This window comes from Catharus ustulatus, chromosome 3, assembly GCF_009819885.2.
Source record: "Catharus ustulatus isolate bCatUst1 chromosome 3, bCatUst1.pri.v2, whole genome shotgun sequence".
Lineage (NCBI taxonomy): Eukaryota > Metazoa > Chordata > Aves > Passeriformes > Turdidae > Catharus > Catharus ustulatus.
In genome coordinates this window covers 92,567,788-92,586,082 of record NC_046223.1, presented here as the reverse complement: position 1 = coordinate 92,586,082, position 18,295 = coordinate 92,567,788, and the positions used below count along the sequence as shown (strand labels likewise).

Here is an 18,295-nt window from a genome sequence, read left to right as displayed (position 1 = left end):
GAATGTGGCAAGTGATATAAGGAAGGTAACTGTCAGTGATGGCATGATGCCAGTGATTGGAATGGCTAGGGAATGTAATTTCTTGTAGCTCTCTTTCGAAAGTGTGTTCTGTTATGGGGCAGACATGACCCATGTTTTTCTGCTTTGTCTGTTGAAAACTTTCCTTCAAAGGAGAAAATAGACCTGCCAAATAGTGTTTTTGAGGTACATCCTCATTGCATAGCTAAAGATCTTGTATGTGTTTATGTGATCAGAACTTTGAAAAAAGCTTTTCCTGAACTTCCTCTCTGGAATATGGTAATCTGGTATTAAGCTATACCAGTTGCAGATTTATAGCTATAGATACATGTCTGTATCTATCCCTTTTTCTTTATATTATATACTGTAATTTATAACTGATCAATATATAAAAGCCATGCCCGTTCACCTCACACATAAATTATCTGTTGCAGATTTTAGAAAGCTCAGAGACCTAAATAGAGGCAAAGTAAGTGAGATAGTCCTGATGTAGGCCATACAGTTAAAAAGTTGGAGAGAATGCTTGCTGTCAAGTGTGACCAGCAGTAGATCATCTCAATAGTGTAATGATATTGCTACAGTATTACCTTTTCATAGTAACTTTGGCAGTTTCTGTTGTTTTTTAGCACAACTGTGGTGGGATGTGTAGAACATACCCAGCTTTTTTATGAATAATTTTTTGGTTTTGTATTTGTTTCATCTCAATGGAAACTGTCACACAGAGTAGGAGGGAAATGTACTTGCTCCTGCAGCATCATTCCTGTTGAGCAAGTTCATCAGGGTTCAATAAGATGCTCAAAATTTCTTACAAAAATCACTAAAAATTTTTTGGTGATTTTTCAGATCACTTAGAGTCTGACCTTTTACAGGTTGTTGCCATGATGCCCTTTTAATAGATTGCAGTTAGAATAAATGGTAATTGTAGTTTTGTGGGTTTTTAAGCTGTTCTCTAAAATAGTTTAAAACCAAGCAATTCATAAGTAATTAGAATGACCCTGCAAACACCTGCATGCATAATACATGCTGTCTATAATTTATTTTGTTCATAGAACTCTAATTGAAGCACTTCAATTTGGAGTGCTAGAAGAAATAGGAAGGAACAGATCCCTCTGCCTTCTTGTTTCTGCAGATTTCAAACATGTTCAATTTTACCTTGGTGCTTTTTCTAGGGAAACAGGTTACTCCTTGTGGGCTTTTTTTTTTTCCTTTATGCACATCCTAGAGTAATGGTATTAGGAAAGAATGAGGCTGACCATGAAGTTCATTCCCCAGTGTACAAAGAAGGCTGTTCTGCAGGATGTGTTTTCTGTAATGAAATGCCCCAATTCATGGTTTCTTCCTGCTGAGGATGACCACACAACTTGTCAGATATTGGCCCTGCTAAAATTTTGTTTTCTTGATCAATGATAAGAAAAGCTGAATCACAAGGATGATAGAGCTCTCAGTGATGCATGTAACTGCAGATGTGCCAACTTTCACCACATAGCTGTGTTATTCTCTGCCATCTGCTACTGCAAAAAGAGAGAGCCAAGCAGGATTACAAGAAAGCAAGGAGGAATAGCCAACCTGTCCCAAGGCTGTGTGGTGTCATTATGTAGCTGTTGTTTCTATTTCCCCGCAAGAGCTGCTTCTCAGCATAAAGTAATGAGTTAGGTACTAAAAGTAATTTCTGTGACTGTTAAGGCAAGTGATGTGAAAAGTACAGCTCAAGATTTTAGTGTATAGAACTGTTAAAGAGGGGTGTTAATTTTCTAGGAAACTAAGCAGTACATCCTGAAGCATTCACGATTTGCCTTACCCTTGAAAAAAAAATTAGTCTGACTTAATTGCTTGCTCAAATATCCTTTGTTCAGAAGATGAAATGTGCTTTCATTCATCCTTTGAAAAGGAGGAAAGATTCCAGAGCTTCTGGGTAGAAGAATATGTGGCTACAGGATCACAGATTCCATCTTCAGTTTAACAGGTTCATGCAGAGATTGGAAATTAAAATGCAGACATGTCTGTATTTGATCTTTGCTCTTTCTCAGGAGTAACCAGACCATTTGCAACTCCAACAGGAGCAGCAGCAGGACTTGGCCAGCAGCTGCTGGTGCCCTGTGAAGGGGTGGGGAGCTGTTCCCTGGCCCTTCTGAGGGTGAGCACACACCTAGAGAATTCTTTGTAGTGAGAGTTGGTAAGCCTGACTCTGTTGCTAGAAAAATTAGTGTTCATTTGCTATTCAACCAAGCAGTTCTTTTATCTCCTGAGCAAAAAGGTTGACTAGATAGGAAGGAGTATTCCCATCTGCTTGATCCTGCCTGTGGCTATGCTGGGAAACAAAATGCTGTTTTCTCTCTTTTCTTCCCCTTTTTGCTTTTTAAAAAGTCTTTTAAAGTAGAGTAAAGTCACTTTGTCAAATGCACAGTATGGATTAATTAGTCAATGTTTGTTCAGAGCTTTGGATGTCTTAAGCCTTATTAGGGATGAGTGCTGAATGTTAGTCTTCTTGTATTGATTGTGAGCAGCATCTTAATGGAGAAGTTTCTTTTTTACGGTTTAAATCAGGTGCAATTTAGGATTTTATTCTCAAAGTTTTTATATATTTTTATACACATTTATCATGTATATTTGCATATTACATTATAGAGTTTCAAGTAACTATATTTTCAAAATCATTGAAGTTTTTAAATTAATGTGAAAAAACCCCAGGCATTTATGTTTCTATTTTGTTTTTGTCATCTTTAGGCCAGTCGAGAGATTTCATAGGTATATGAATATTCTGAAGTACTATTTGAACATCCACAGGCCAAACAGGGAACTACTTTTATCAGTAGAAATGAGAATATCCTTGCAGTAGTAGTGTTAGCAGTGGTATGTTTGAATGCTTTTTCTCAGTATATGACATTGTTTTCTATTTGTAAAATACTATAGAGTAAAAATTTAATTTAAAATGTTTTTTTGAGAAGAAAACTTAAGTTCTTATGGGAATTGTCTGTATTTAGATGCAGAATTTGAGATTAATGCTATGATTTTGAATTGAGCAAGAGCAGAGTTGTTCCTTTTATGTATTGTCATAGTTCTTTTTTGATGCAAAGAGAGACTGAAGAGGTGTAATTCTAAACATGACGCTTTGTTATTTTATCATATTTGTGGTTTTTAGAGTTTTTAGAACTTGAAGTATGTTATTTGAAAAATGTTCCTTGATGTCTTATATGGCTAATGCAATTTAACGGAATCTGTATATTAAGTAATTTGATTCCTCTACAGATTTTGTCACCTATTACCATGTAAATCATGACATGAACTCATGTAATTGAATGGTTTCCACAGGACTTACCTAAATTGATATATTGATAGCTTTGTGCTCAGCTGTAAAGATAAATGATTACATCTATGTACTTTAGAAGATTTCATTTTATTGGAGGAGTTGATAGTCTATTGGTGGACAAAATAGAAATTTTTTTATACAAGGAAAGTATATTTTAGAGCCTGAAGAATTGAACTTCATGCTGAAGCTAAGTATGGGTGTAGCATTATACTTTGGGAGAACAAGAATGTGAACCTGAGTAAAGAAATCTGTATTTCTATTTTTTTCTCCTCATCAGGCAATCAATTTATGGACATTTGTTAAAGATTGTAGATTACCATGTTTTCTCCATTTACTAATATTGTGAAGTCTAAAATTTTGATCTTTATGTAATCTTTTCTTTAAAGCCATTACAGAATCAGTTGAAAAGACCATAAATCAATGCAGATACACACTTCTCTTGTTGTATCTGTAAAGCACATATGTGGACAAATGCAAGTTCATGTAATAATGGAACCCAAAGCTAGCAGCAAGCAACAAGGTTTTTATTTTCATTGGTAGAGTATGTTTAAAAATTTTTTTACTCAATATTTCTATTTGCAGAGAAGACAGAATTACTGACCCAATATGTAAGAATTTATTCTTCTGTTTTAATTCAGTTTGACAAAGGATATGCTTACAGCATTCGTCACAGCTATGGCAAAGAAGGAAGGAGGACTGATTATACCCCATACAGCTGCATGAAGATTATCATGTCCAATCCACCAAGTCAAGGGGATTATCATGGTGAGTTCCTTAAGAGGACAAACCCCAAGCATTTACAAACAGCAGAAGCCCTTGGCTGGAGAAGTTATTTCCTCCTGCAGTCTCTTATGTATTTAATTTCCATACCCTAGTGGTCTTGAACTGTTCTCTTTAGATCAGACTTGATAACTGCTGTTTTTATATACGTTGTGTCATGCAGTTCAAGGAGACTTTGAATGTGCACATGCTTTGAGAAATGACCAATTAGAAGTGTTCTGAGGTATAAATTCAATTGTGCAGCAAGTCTGAAGTTTGCTAGGGTATTTTAAAAACTCCTACAGCTGTATGACTTAACATGGAAAACCTGCACTCGCTTCACTGTCAATGTGCTCATACTAAGTCATTCATTCAGTTGTGTCTCAAAACTCACTCTAGGACAAAAAAAAAAATCACTTAGGTGGTGGAACTTTCTAAGGTACTTATAAGGTGATATTTTAACAATGGACTATACTTTTAAAGACCAGTTGTCTCTAATTATTGTATTTTCTTGGGTTTGTTCCACGGCTATTAAACAGTGTCGTTCTTAGTAAGGAACTAACTTTAACTCTTTTCCTGTCAGTGAGTAAGAATTGTGGCCTATTTATGGTGGGATATTTTATGTGACTCCTGAGCCTGTGCTACCCTGATAACTCTGCAGTAGAGTAATTATTTAAAGAATTAAGAAAAAAAGCAATTGTACACATGGGTAATTAACTTTCCTATTAATAAGCTGTTAGACAATTAGGAACAGCTTAGCTGGTCTCTTGAGTGTCTTACTGCACTAACTCCTGAGTAAACAGCCTTGTTTGTGGGTTTGCTTATTTTTTATTGTCAGGGTGCCCATTCCGCCACAGTGATCCTGAGCTGCTGAAGCAAAAGCTGCAGTCATACAAGATTCCTCCCAGTGGAATAACTCAGGTAAGGCACATTTTGCTTGACACTTTCCTTAATAAGGCACTGCTTTTCAATTTTGCTTTTTATTTATGTAGGAATGCCATATGCAATTTATCAGTATGTATTGTGAATTATTTCTTCTTATGAAAGGTTTATACCAGAATTTTGGTTTTCTGCAGTGCTCCCACTGATGTGATGATTATCATCACTGCCTTTTCTCGCTTAATATTATGAGTAGGTTTATTTCTGTGTGGCTAAAATCCAGATTTTTTTAATACTTTGTTTTACTGCATTGTGATTAGAAAAGAAGTTTAAATTAATCTGGCAGTATTTTAGAGAGTTTATTTTTATTCTTGCAGTTACTTGTGGATGACTACTGTGTAGTCAGTACACAAATATAATTCTTTTCTGCAATAAACTTCTAAAACCCATACAGTCCTTATTATCTGTTGTGCTAACTTCCTCTGAACAACAAAAGCACATAAAGTGTCTAATGAAATTAGGCAGAATTTTTTATCAGCTTTTAAAAATTCTAAACTTCAATTGAAAATCTATCTTGCATAGCAAAAACAGTGTAGAAATTGGAACTTTGAGATGTGTCCTGAAGAACTGTGACTCTTGCTGCTAGCTCTAGTAAGAGCTTAAGGCAGTAAGAGGTTGTAATCATTTTCATTGAAAGAAGATGTACTGGTGAGATTTAAGCTGAGACCAAACAGATCTGTGTATAAACTGTTTGGAACCTGCTTTAGGTACACAGAAAAAACCGCTTTAAATTGGTGTCTTTAGTTCGTATGGAATGTCACCACTGCTTGTCAGGCATCAACAAACTGTTGTACTAGATAGAAAAGAATGTGAAAGTTCCACTTAAAGCAGTCTCCCTTGGAAGGATTGATTAAGATACAAATTAAAAGAGAATAGTTTTAGAGTTTATTGTTCATTATAGTAAGGAAATACTCATACTTTTTCCCATGAGTGTTTTTTCTTTTTTTTTTTCCTATTTTCTTCTGATTCATATCAATAAGCATCTATATATCTGAGAGGCCCTAGAGATCTTTCCTTTTTTTTTTCTTATATATTCATCAAGAATCAATGCTGGTCTGGGATTTTTATCCGCTAATCATTGCATAGATTGGTGAGGATTTACTGGCTTAGATGCCTTGCTGTATGTGTGGGTAGGATTTATTAGAGGTTATTTCTTCAGTGAATTTGTACAGTAAAGACAGTATCTTTAATGTATTTCCTTATTTAATGTGAATTGTGATTTTATTTTTGCATATGTGTTCAGGGTTTTTTTTGTTTGTTTTTTGTAAAGTAGAATTTGGATTCAATAGCAGTCTTGTATTTTCTTATTAAAAGTGACTAAGAAAAACTGTCTCCATCAAAATCTTCTTTGCCCAGAAATAGATATCCTGTCCATGATTTTTGTGATGTTTAAGTACAATTAGGGTAAAGGGCTCTTCAGTGTCCATTCCTAGTCTTAAACCAAAAAAGCCACAAAATTATCCACCCTCCACTCAAAATGTAATCAAAATAACATAAAATGTTGGCTGTACCTGGGTTCTCAGAAATTAGTCTTTTACATTAGACAGTCTTTGAAATATCCAGTAGGAGAAGAGGAAGAAAAATAGTTTCCATCTGTCTCCAGGTTCTATTATTGCTACCCCTCCATTTTGTGCCATTTTCATGGTCCAGTAATATTTGTGTGACCAGTAATAGTTCAGGATCCTTCAGTCCATACAATGGTTTTTAGGAGTCTCCTCTGATGTTGATGCCAGTTGCTGACTATCACAAATGGGTTTTTTCCTTTAGCTCTGTGAATAGATATCAGGGGTGGATGGTTTACCAGTCTTTCAATGGTGTCATGTAACTGCATTTCCAGTAGCTTGGTCTCAAGACTGGCATTCACTCAAACCATACTCTTTGACTCTTAGACTTCCTATTAACTCCAGGTTCAATGAGAGCTCCCCTACAGACTAGTAGATACCTATTTTTAATGAATGGTTCAGAGCTTAACCTTTCAGCTGTGTATTTCAATAAATGGTATGTCTTTTCTGGGGCTCAGGACCTCTTATGCTTGTTCTTTGCTCTGTTCCAAAATTCTGGGAATTATGCATAATTTTTCAAACATCTGTTTTGAATTTAACTGTTTAATGATGAATTGGTCCCCTACTGTAATTTTCATCTTTTGGTTAAGAGTACTTACATCTTCCCTCCAAATTCACAAACAAGGCCCTTCCTTGTCTTTGAAACTTGTTCCACATGGCTATTACGTGTGCCACAATGAGGGACTAGTGTCTAGCCCTAATGACTGTGGTTTTACCCAAGATACTCAGTTTTCTTGTGCTGTTCTTAGCCTCCTGTTTCTGGGGTTGTCCATACTCTTGAACCTTTCATTTAAGGTTCGTAAAAGTTTCTGGTAAAGATAAAGCATTTGACTGCTATGTGGTAGGAACAAACCCCATCCTAAAGGGCTGTGTCACAGGACTGGGTGTGAAAAGGGAAAGTTGGACTTTGTGATGATGGAACAGAGAAAATAATGCCAGACCTCATGTGACTTCAGTAGTCAGTCTGAGCATTAGACTGTTTTCATTGCATTCATTTTATAGTACTGTCAGTAATGAAAAAAGTGATCAAAGCATTTGAATATGTGAATCTCCTTTCTGTGAAGTATTTGGATCCAACCTGTTGTTCCAGTTCAGATTTTCTGAGGCTGTATCTTGACTAGGATTGTATCTGCTGAAGTAATCGCCTCAAAGTATTGCAGCAGATGACTTGTAGGTCTTGACTAGTTATCATAGTGCTCAAAGCAGAGAACTAATCCTGATGTTTATTCCAAGAATTGAATTATTAAACTTGTATTAATTTCAAATTTCACTTTTTCCTTAGGTTAGTCTATATTTGTGATAGTAGCCCCTTTTTTTTTTTTTTCCTTTTGATGCTTCTTGGAGAAAGAAGCATTAGCTGAGCATCTAATATGTGAATGTGTAAGTGCATTGCATTTGTATTTATAGTATATAATTTTTCATTTCTCTCTCTGGTATACTGCTAATTAGGTAAAATCTTAATGAAATCAGTTTGATAACAGCTAATCAATTTGAACAATATAAAGATTAAAGTACATGTTAAGGTATGTTTTTACAAATGAGATATTGAACAAGTGCATGTAGTGATAGGACAAGGGGGAATGACTTCAAACTGAAAGAGATGGAGGTTTAGATTAGCTATAAGGAAGAAATTCTTTACTCTGAGGGTAGTGAATCACTGCAACAGATTGTCCAGAGAAGTTGTAGATGTCCTATTCCTGGAAGTATTCAGGGCCAAGTTGGATGGGACATTGACAATCTGGCCTAGTGGAAGGTGGGTCTGAACTAGATGATCTTTAAAGTCCCTTCCAACTCAAACCATTTTATGATTCTGTGATTAATACATCTGTTGTGATACTGTACTAAATGCACTGTAATGTGTTGCCTGCACATCTAACATATAGGGAGATAGAAATGCTAGGCTTTGAATTAGTTGTTTCAAAATATCTATTATTTGTTTCAGAAAGTTTTCTTGGAGAAATTACCTTTTTCCTAAATCATGTCAATTACAATAGCAAAAGCAAAAAGTAGTAAAAATTTCTGGTTCTACAAACAGAAGAAATAGAGAGTCTAGACTAGTTCTTTCTGCTTTTTATTAGGAGTAAAAGCATTTCTTTAGGGAAAGATGATGAACAGCAGATAACTTCAGTAGAAGGCTTGTTCTTTCTAGTAGGATATTTTTCTTAATTTAACTTCTTTTGTTTCCCTATAACTGGGTTAAATTAATCACTGGACTTTGTGTAATATTCTTCAACAGACTTAGTGTTTTGGTGGTCTTCACAGAGATGAAAATAAATAAGCCAGACTGTGCCTAGGCCTCTGATACGGCTGTATGTTTTTATGAATGAAAAAAGCCCCATCAAAACACCAAACAAAAAACTGCCAAACCTTCAAAAAAACCCTCCATAAGACCAGCACAGTGGAAAAAACCCTAACATTCTTCCTGTTGATCTAATATTTAAAAAGTCCTTGGTTATTGCTGTCCATAAAAATATTTTCCCTTGCAGCTAAAGAAGCTTTCCAGGGAAAGTTAGAAATTAATCATACATCACTGAGCCTACAGTAGAAAGATTTTCTTGGTAAGTTAATTCCACAATGTAAAACAAGCCAAACCCAAACTCACTTTGAGTATGTTGAAAATAACAGTGAATAATTATAGAGCCCCAACTATCCTGCTATGCAACAACTTTACTTTGAGTGCTGAGGATCTATAAAAGCAGGTGGCTGCATACATCTGCCAAACATCATCTCAGCCTCATTAGCAGTCAGTAGAGCAACATCAGAAAAGCAAGCTGCAGATGGCAGTGAAGAAAAAAGGCACATAAGGAGTAACAGGAAAAGTCCTTGAGTATGTACCTTTACTTAAAAAATAAAACAGTGCAGTGTAAATGGCTTAATGTGTGTAGAGGCAAAAGATTGCTGCTGTGAATTAAACTTTGAGTGGAGGTCTGATTCTGAGAAATACTAGGGAAAAACAGCTGCAAGCTTGCTTTCATTGTGGACACAAATGTGTTAGAAAAGGTAATATTTATTAGGGATGTTAAATCTCTTTTCTTTCAATAGAGAATTGTTAGTTTCTCTCACACAGGACTCCTTTCTAGCTGGGCTCCATTCTGTTGCAGTGTTTAATCTTTTTTTTTCCTCTTAGCAACTTCCTCCCTGATAAAGCAAGTTAATCTACTAAAGCTATTCTTCTTTAAATATGTTAAATGTGCCCCTTATTTTCCCTCCCTTTCATATATGCAGAAGGTGAACCTGGTACCCCATGATGTGACCAGTTGAACCTTACATATATACTAACTTTTTTAATCTCTTAGGGTTTATACTAAGAATTTGTCCATACTTGAATTTGTTTGCTCGCTTAAGGTTCTGAGATTTAAAATGTATTTACACATAATTTTAGAAATTTTTAAAATTGTGTTGTTTTGTTACATGTAATCTTGATTAAATAAAGAAGAGTTTTGAGAAAACCGTATTTATGAACTAGATTGTATTAACTGACTTATTTCAACTGAAAAATTCAGGTCAGATAGGTCTGAATGCTACAGAATGTTGTGAATGTTTCTTTTAACTAACCAACAGACAAACAGGTCTTCTGATAGTTACTCCATATTAGGTGAAAAATACTTTTAAAGAAAGTATATATATAACATGGTTAGCATTTTCATTAAAATAGAGATGGTTCTTTTGTATGGCATAGATTATATTTTAAGGAACAAACTAGCAGATGTAAGGCAATATGAAATTGAAGTGTTTAGAATAGTGAGTTTTTCAATCTTTAACCACTAATTTTTTCAGACAATTTCAAGAAGAGAGGAGAAATAAAATGGAAATATATATATGTACACAGATAGTGGCAGATTTCAGACTTCGTTGCCTAGCTGGCCTTGGCCTTTCTGTTTTGCAGAAGGTTTAACAGGAGGTGGCAAGAGGGATGGAAATGTAATCAGTTGGGCTATTACAGAGAAATAATGGGGCTAAGTACTTTCCTGGCAGTGTGTTGCTGTTTTTATCCATTCAGCAAATGTAATTTGTTTATATACCTGTCAATAAATACAAGGCAGCATCCGATAATAAGTACAGCAGGGATTTAAGCTGTATATTGCTGTGTTTGACACAAAGGTCAACCTTGGGAAATGACTTGAAATTAACATTTCTGGAAAACTATTTTTCCTTCCACCAAGGCTATCTCTTAATTCCAGCAATTTTCTCTGTTTGATAAGCAGAGCAAGCATACATGTTGATTATATAAAGAAGGAAGGAGGTAATGAAACTTTAAAATATTTCAACCAGCATTGCATTCTGGTGATAAGAATGGGACTTCATGCAGCACAGAAGAGATTACCTGAAGTAGAATTGGAAAGCAAATTGTATTTACAAAAGATGGCATGATTTTCCTAATACGTGTTCAAAACAGCCTATTCACTCACATATTCTGCTGAGCTTGACTAAAAATAGCTTCATTTCAAAAAGGACAAATCTGATTGAAGGTAAAAGCATTCCCCTTCTCAGAGATACTTGTCTAAAGGATTTGCATTAAATTTTCTTGATGGGAGCACAGTAGTATTTTACTGTGCATCTGCATGAACTGGTAATGTGGAAAATAAAAATACAAATCATGTCCTTGATTGCTTCATGCTTCAAGCACTTGAATTGCTAGATTTATGTCTGCAATTATGGAAGAGATGTTGTAATATGATAGTTTGACAATAACTGTCACAATTATATTACCAAAATATAGATTCAACTTCTTGAAGTTAAGAGTATTGAAATTACATTTTAAGGGCTGGGCGTACCTTCCTGTGGTTTTATCTTGTTTTTAACACAGCCAGGGCGTTCTAAAATGTTGTCAGTTATTAGTAGGATTCACAGGCGTCTGCAAGATGTGCTGCAAATGTCCATGAGCTGTTTTACAAGGCTATGGTGGAATACCTTGTTGTTGAAAGTATCAGTAAGTTGTGTGTGTGCTACTTGTGACGCTGTGGCGTTCCTCTCCCTCTGTGTAGGTGCTGGAGCTGGTGAAGGGTGTGCATTACCAACTGGCCTGCCAGAAGTTCTTCGAGTTGACACATGATGTGAGTAGCTGCTGTTCTTTGTTGTGCTGTTATCACCCACTTTGCCTTGAGCAAGGCCTTGGAAATCATGAATGAAGCCCAGAGACTATTTTCAGTTTGCCCACCCATCATTAGCTGTTTTGCCTTACCTAGTTTTCTTTTCAGTAATTTCAAATATTCTTTCGTAATTTTCTGCATTTATATATTGATGATATTAGAACCCTCAACATTACAAGATGTAGTAAAGTATTATCCTGTCTTCTTGAAAAGGTCAATATGGTCGAATCTTATCTATTTCAAGTCATTTAGCTTTTTCAATATCCTGCTTGTAGTCAAATTTGTAGGCTTTAATTAACTGAGCAAGTTTGATATGTTTAGATAAAACCTCTTAATTTAATCTCCTGGCATTTGCATGGGGTTTTTTTGGTTAATTTTTATTTGGTATTTTTTCACATTTTAATCATGTGTGATTATTTTTTAAAATCAAGATGAGCGTTCTCAGAGCTTTCCTATTTGCTTAATTGTAAGCAAAGTTATCTTAAAATTTTCTCCAAAAATCTTCAAGATAACAAATGACCACACTCCATCTCCTGTGTGATTTCTTGATTCAAAGAACCAGCTTTTTCTGGTTGATGACAAGATTCCTTGTCATCAAAATAGCCCCAGTGAAGCACAGCTGTTCTTATAGCTCTGTTTTCTTCACAAACCAAATAATGGAAACAACTCTTTCAAACAGCAGACTGTGGAACAGCCTTACTAAGGGTATGGATGAGGATTAGATGACCCACCCAGAGGCATTTATGACTGACTTTCATTTTTCTTACCAGTTTTCACAATTGATTTAAGTGGAACTCTTTGTCTTCACAGATTTTCAGCAGTCATATGTATGAATGTATAGCAAAGGTGTACCCTGAACCTGTGACCACTGTTGTTTTGACAGCTCTGTTTTGAGAGGAACACTTTGTCTTATGGTCTTAGAAAATGTGAGAACAAGTATAATAATCTGGAAGGAAATTCAAAATAATGTACAATTTTAAATTTAGGTAACACTTGCTCTGTGTAAGCTCATGTCAGTAGAAAAAATATTTTCTCAAAATTACTACAGACCCCAAGGTCAACATTCATCAAAAGATAAATCAGTGCTGTGCATTTTAGGAAAGCTGTCTTTCCATCCTTCTACAGGAAATTCCAGAAAAGCATTATTTTTTATCAATTTTGTGGTAATATAAATATCTGTCTTTGCTGCTTGCACTCACAATCATTTTTCTGCTTTGTTCTTGATATTATTTCGGGGAGAGAGAGCTGAATACACAGACACTGTAGTTTGAATGACTCATGCTTATGATAGCAATTTTTTTACAGAATTTATCTGCTTAATTTTTTACCAGCCTGCTCAGACTGATTTTTCTATTCTACAACTATATGCTTTATTAATGAAAATTTTTTTTTTCTACGAGGAGGTAAAAGATGTGTCGCTGAAGCTGGTGACCTTTACTTGCAATTAAACCTTTGCTTCCCTGTATCTCACTAGCAGAGTTTTTCAGTGAAGGAAATTTCAGAAGAATCAGTTAGCATAACTTGGATTGTTTCTTTGAGCAGGGGAACAATCTTAAGTAAAATTTTCATGGAAGTAATGGACTTGCTCACATGGAAAATTTTAACTTAAATTATGTAAAAATTTTACCATGGATGTGTTTGATATGTGTTGGGAGGAGCTGTTGGTGCTGCTTGCAATTCTTAGAAGTTACGGTGTGTATGTGGGTAAGATTGACTATGAATGACTTTGTAGCAGAGACTTGTTAAAAATTTTATTTCTCTAAGTTCACAGGGTCAGCTTCAGTAGTCTAGTGCTTGGCACCAAGACTGTGCTAGCACATACAGCTGGACAAGAGTGAGAACGTTTGGATACATTTTTTGGGGGATGGGTGATGGGGGTTGTGTCCTTGCGCTGTCAGTGCTACCAGCCCAAATAGCATGGGCTAACAAAAAGCTGATGCTCTGTGTATTCTGTGTAACCTGGGCATATTCACTTCAATGCTACACCTCTCCTGAACTTTGGTTTCACTTTTTCACAACCACAGAACAAAAGCAGACATCATTTGTGTAGTCCAGTGCATGGACTAAGATACATGTCAGCAGTTTGTTAACTCTTAATAAGTCTGCCAAAGGAAATCTGTGGCACCAGAATTGCTCCACCTGTTTTTTCTCTAATATCAGCTGTAGCATTATCAGCTGTCATTTTAAAAGCTCTTGGCTAAAACCCAAAGATGTTGCAGCTTCAAAATTATTATTTCAGGATTTTCCAAACAATATTTGCTGTAGCAGGAATACTAAACTGGAGCTTGTATGAGAGCCAGTGTGTGCAAAATGTGCTGAATCAAAAAAAAAAGGTCTTGTGTTAGTATCACCTACTTAGATGGATTATATAGCTGTGTCTGAAGTGGCAGGTCTTTTGGCTTGGTTAAAAGCTTAAAGTTTTAAAGCTTTTGCATGTTAAAAGCTTAAAGTATTGACTACCCAGAAGAGATATTTTTCTTTGGGTGTGGTGGTTTCCAGATAGATTTACCAGTGTGAATTGACAAAGCTGTTAGAGAAATCTACTTTCTCTATTTCTTGTAGTAAGTCTCAGCTAACTTACAACTAAGTTAATGATGAAGCTTTTAAAATTAATGTACTTTGATCTGTGTTACTTAAAAATATTGTAAAACTTGCATAAAGTTGTATGAGCAGTCTAATGTAAAAAAAGATTTCCATTTTTGTATTCAAATTTCTTGTGAATTTCCAGCCAGAACAGAATATTTTTATTCAGGGAAGTGCTTACTGAACCCTGTTGAAAATTACAGAGAACAGAATTCTTTCTATATCACTATATCACAAATGAAGATAATGAAAAAATCTTCCTGTTTCTCTGTTAAGACTTTCTCATCACAAGAAGTTGAATGGGTGGAATTCTTTTAATTAAGAGTTGTCTAAGCTTCATCTGATAGAGTTTTATTTAAGTAGCATTCAAGTTTGAAAAGGAAAAAATGGTGCATGGACTCATACAACAATTTTAACTAACAACCTGTAAATAGCTTTTTAAAACCCACAAATTAAAACTCACAAATATCATTAATCACCTCTGAAAACATGGTTGTAGGCTCCAATCTTATAATGAGCTGCTTTTGCAGCTTTCTCCAAACTCTTTGGGAGAGGAGGGGGTAGAATAAAATTAAGAGTTACAAAGTGACTCCTAAAGTGGTCTGAGAGAACTGAGATTTTAAGGTTAAAAGAACCAGAGCTCATTAAGAGCTTCTAAAAGGAAAGCCAGTTTTTCACTATATCACTTCTTTTTAAGCCTTTTTAGAGTAAAGTAATTTAGTTCCCACATAATGAAAATTGGAGCGTGGATGAAAGCTGACTGGATGAGAATCATCCACATAAGACTAAAATCAAATTCAGTGATGACTTTGGGTTAGGTTTTTGGGGGGTTTCTTTCATTATGCCTTTGAGTACCAAATTAGAGTGCTAGGACTGTTACTTACTTTCAAGATTTTTCAAGCAAGGTCACTGACTACAGTTGCTAATTTGTGTCTGAATTTGATTTTTTTTATCCATGTCACCATTTTCTAATGGAGCTAAGCTAGGCAGTGGTAATGCATTTAATCAGGGTTCCATTTAGAGCACACACTGATCCTCTGCTTTATGATTATTCACAAACAGCTGAAATTTAAATTGATGGAGTTTGGCATATTAAATTAGCCACAGTATGTCCTCAGGAGACTCTGTGTGTGTGCAGAGTTGCTTATTATGCCTGAATTGGCTGCTCTCTTCTGGGGAATAAAGGAATACAGTGGGAACAGAAATTTATAGGTATATGGCTCTTAGTCTTCCCTGGTGTGTTGCATCCCATATTTGGTAAGTCTTCCAATGTATTTTAAAACCAGTATTTAAAAAAAATTTTCCTGGAATTCACATGGACTGACAGGCAGATGAAAGGTGCAGGTTTCCTTGAATAGGAGGTTAAAGTGCCTTTTAAAGTAAGCATTTCCAACTTCTGAGCCTCCCAAAAGAAATACAGAAGTTATAACTCTGGTTTGTGGTGAATATGTGAGAATAGCTTCCTTTCAAAGCTAAAAGTTTTGTTGATTTGAAATATTTGATGAGCATTAATTGGATGTTCATTTATCAAATAATTCCAGAGCTGAAAGAATCTACCTGCAAAGAAGAAAGTAGTCATACAGATCTGCTGCACCTTATGTTAGTTTTCTGTGTTCTTTTCCACTGAAGACTCAATGTTCTGTGGCACCAGTTGTGTAGAGTCAGGATGCTGATGGTGGCACTGATGGAGCAAAGATAAACTTGATCTGTGGGGATTCTGTCTTAGCCCACTCCCTTGTAAACATTGCATTTGTGCCTTCTGGGAAGTCAGGGAAGGACATGAAGCTACCCTTTTCCATTTGCAGTTTCACACTGATACTTTAGATCTAGATTTATGCTGTGCAGTTTCTACAACTTCTAGCAATATTTTCCACTTTCATTTGCACTCTAGACTTCTCTCACTCCTTCTTTTGGGTGGGGAAAGTCTGTTTTAAGGTGTAGGTTCAGTAGTCCTACATCTCTAAAGAGATGCCATTTTACTTACGTGTTTTTAGATATTTTGGGGTGTTATTTTTCTATACTGTAGTAAAGACAGTGTGAAATAATGTTTGAATGTGCCAAAGTTACTTCTACAATGAAGGAAGAAAATTTCTGATGAAACTAGATTTGTGTCATGCAAACACTTACTGAGGCATTATTTACAAAGTGATGTCTTTTTCTTCAACAAAATTAGAACTTACTAAATTGTTAATTAATCTGTTATTAAATATGAAAAAGGTTATTTTTAGAAATACATGTAATAACTTGGTGCTCCTTTCCTTTTATGTGCAGGTTGATGACATTGGGTTTTCTTTGAATCATCCTAATCAGTACTTTACAGAGAGTCAGAAGCTGTTAAATGGTGGCAGAGAACTGAAGAAGGAATTCAATAACTCGGGAAACTTCCAACAAAAAAATAATAGTCAGGAAAGCACGAATTCAAGTTCTACTCCCACCTCTTCAAATGCAAAAGCTGATACAGAACTGGAAGGACTGGAAGCATACTTCACTGAAGACTAAGCAGCTGTGTTATTTGTGTGTTGTGTTATTTTTTCTTTCTTTCATTCTTTCCCTTCTCTAGCTGGATTTGCCCCAGTACTGAGGAATATGCAGTTCACCACCTGGAAGACAGAAGCATTTTGTGCTTTGAGTAGGCTGAAAAAATGAAAGATAAATATTGAAGCTGTAATTGCATCCAGTATTTATTCTTACTGCTTTAGGAAGCTGTTTTATAGGGTATGTTTAAGGATGGGAAAGGAAACTTTCTTCACAATTGTTAGGTAATTTTTGTCTGACTTATCTTTTCTGGTTTTCTTTAACAAGTTCTAATATTTTTATCCCCTTTTGTGATCACTTTTCTATGTACCATCTTAATAAAAAATTGCAAAGCAAAAGTCTTTTATATTTTCTTTGTAGCTGTATTGGGATGGTAATTAAGTAGGAGTTTTTGTGATCAAAATTACGCTTTGGAGGAGTCTGTCTTTCTCTTCTATATGAGGAGCTGAGGGAAATCAGCTTCCTAATTTGTACCTTGACACTAAATTTAGAAAGCTGGTTTTGATAGTAGGAAGAGAATGTAATCAGAGTTTAGACACCTGTATGTAAGAAAATAATAAAAAAAATATATTCTACCAACTGACTTATCATGAAGAATCTAAAAGCTTATTGGCATATATTTCTTTTAAAGTTTCCTCAGTGTCTGAGTGTGGTTGGAGCGTCCTGTGTCCTGCTAAGCTAAACAGCTATCTGAATGTAGCTTTGGCTCATCTAAATTCCACCCATTCTCCCAAAGCCCAGGTTGCCCTACACACAAGCTGCTTTCAGTGCAGCAGCAACCATCATGCAGTGCATGGGAGCTCCCAGCAGAGCTGGTATTTTCTGGCATGCTGTTTGGGTACTCTGCCAGGGAGAGTAAAAGACCTCAGTTTTATTTTACCTGATACTTAAGGAGTTTCAAGACAACACTATGCCCTGCCTGGAGACTGACCTTGCTACCAGTGCAGCCTTTAGCCACATGAACACAGTGCTGTCATTGCTTGGGACTGGTGCCAGCCCTATGAGGCCTTGGCATGGAGACTCACTGACCTCAGTTTTTCTGAGCTTGCACTGCCCCACCTGAAGCTTTGTTTTAGCTGTAACTTAGTCTCTCAAATGACAGCCTAATACATTTGTGTGCTGTGCTGCCTATATTTATAATGATTCCGATATAATTCTGTGGCTAATGGCTAGGAAGTAATAGTTATTTTGTATAGAATTAATTCATCTGTGTTTTTAGGTGCCAGAGGCTCCATGGATATGGAGCCTTACACAAGGATGGTTTCTCCTGTTGGTTTAGCTCCTGGCATCACCCCAGCTGATGTGTGGAAGTCCATGGGTTGTAGTAGATGGTTAAAAAACTTTGGGTTTTGAAGCTTCTTTGCAAGTGGTAACTCCTCTGATTTAGCATTACTGAATACCTGAGTTGGAGGTGCCTAAGTGGACATCATGGATTCTTTCAATAGAAGTGAAGCTCTTTCAGGAAATCTATGTTGGTAACAGGCTGTTTGTACATGTATTCT

The 18,295-nt window shown here is 35.8% G+C and overlaps 1 protein-coding gene across 1 annotated transcript in view; it reads left to right on the top strand.

The window, feature by feature from the left end:
- Window positions 1-18,034, top strand: part of PRIM2 (DNA primase subunit 2) — a 103,629-nt gene extending 85,595 nt beyond the window's left edge. Inside the window, exons 10-13 of the mRNA XM_033056711.1 lie at window positions 3,964-4,090; window positions 4,923-5,005; window positions 11,571-11,639; window positions 16,530-18,034. Coding sequence (XP_032912602.1) covers window positions 3,964-4,090; window positions 4,923-5,005; window positions 11,571-11,639; window positions 16,530-16,757 — 507 coding nt within the window. The 3' untranslated portion in view covers window positions 16,758-18,034. The remainder of the gene's footprint in view (window positions 1-3,963; window positions 4,091-4,922; window positions 5,006-11,570; window positions 11,640-16,529) is intronic.
- Window positions 18,035-18,295: the final 261 nt, after the last annotated feature.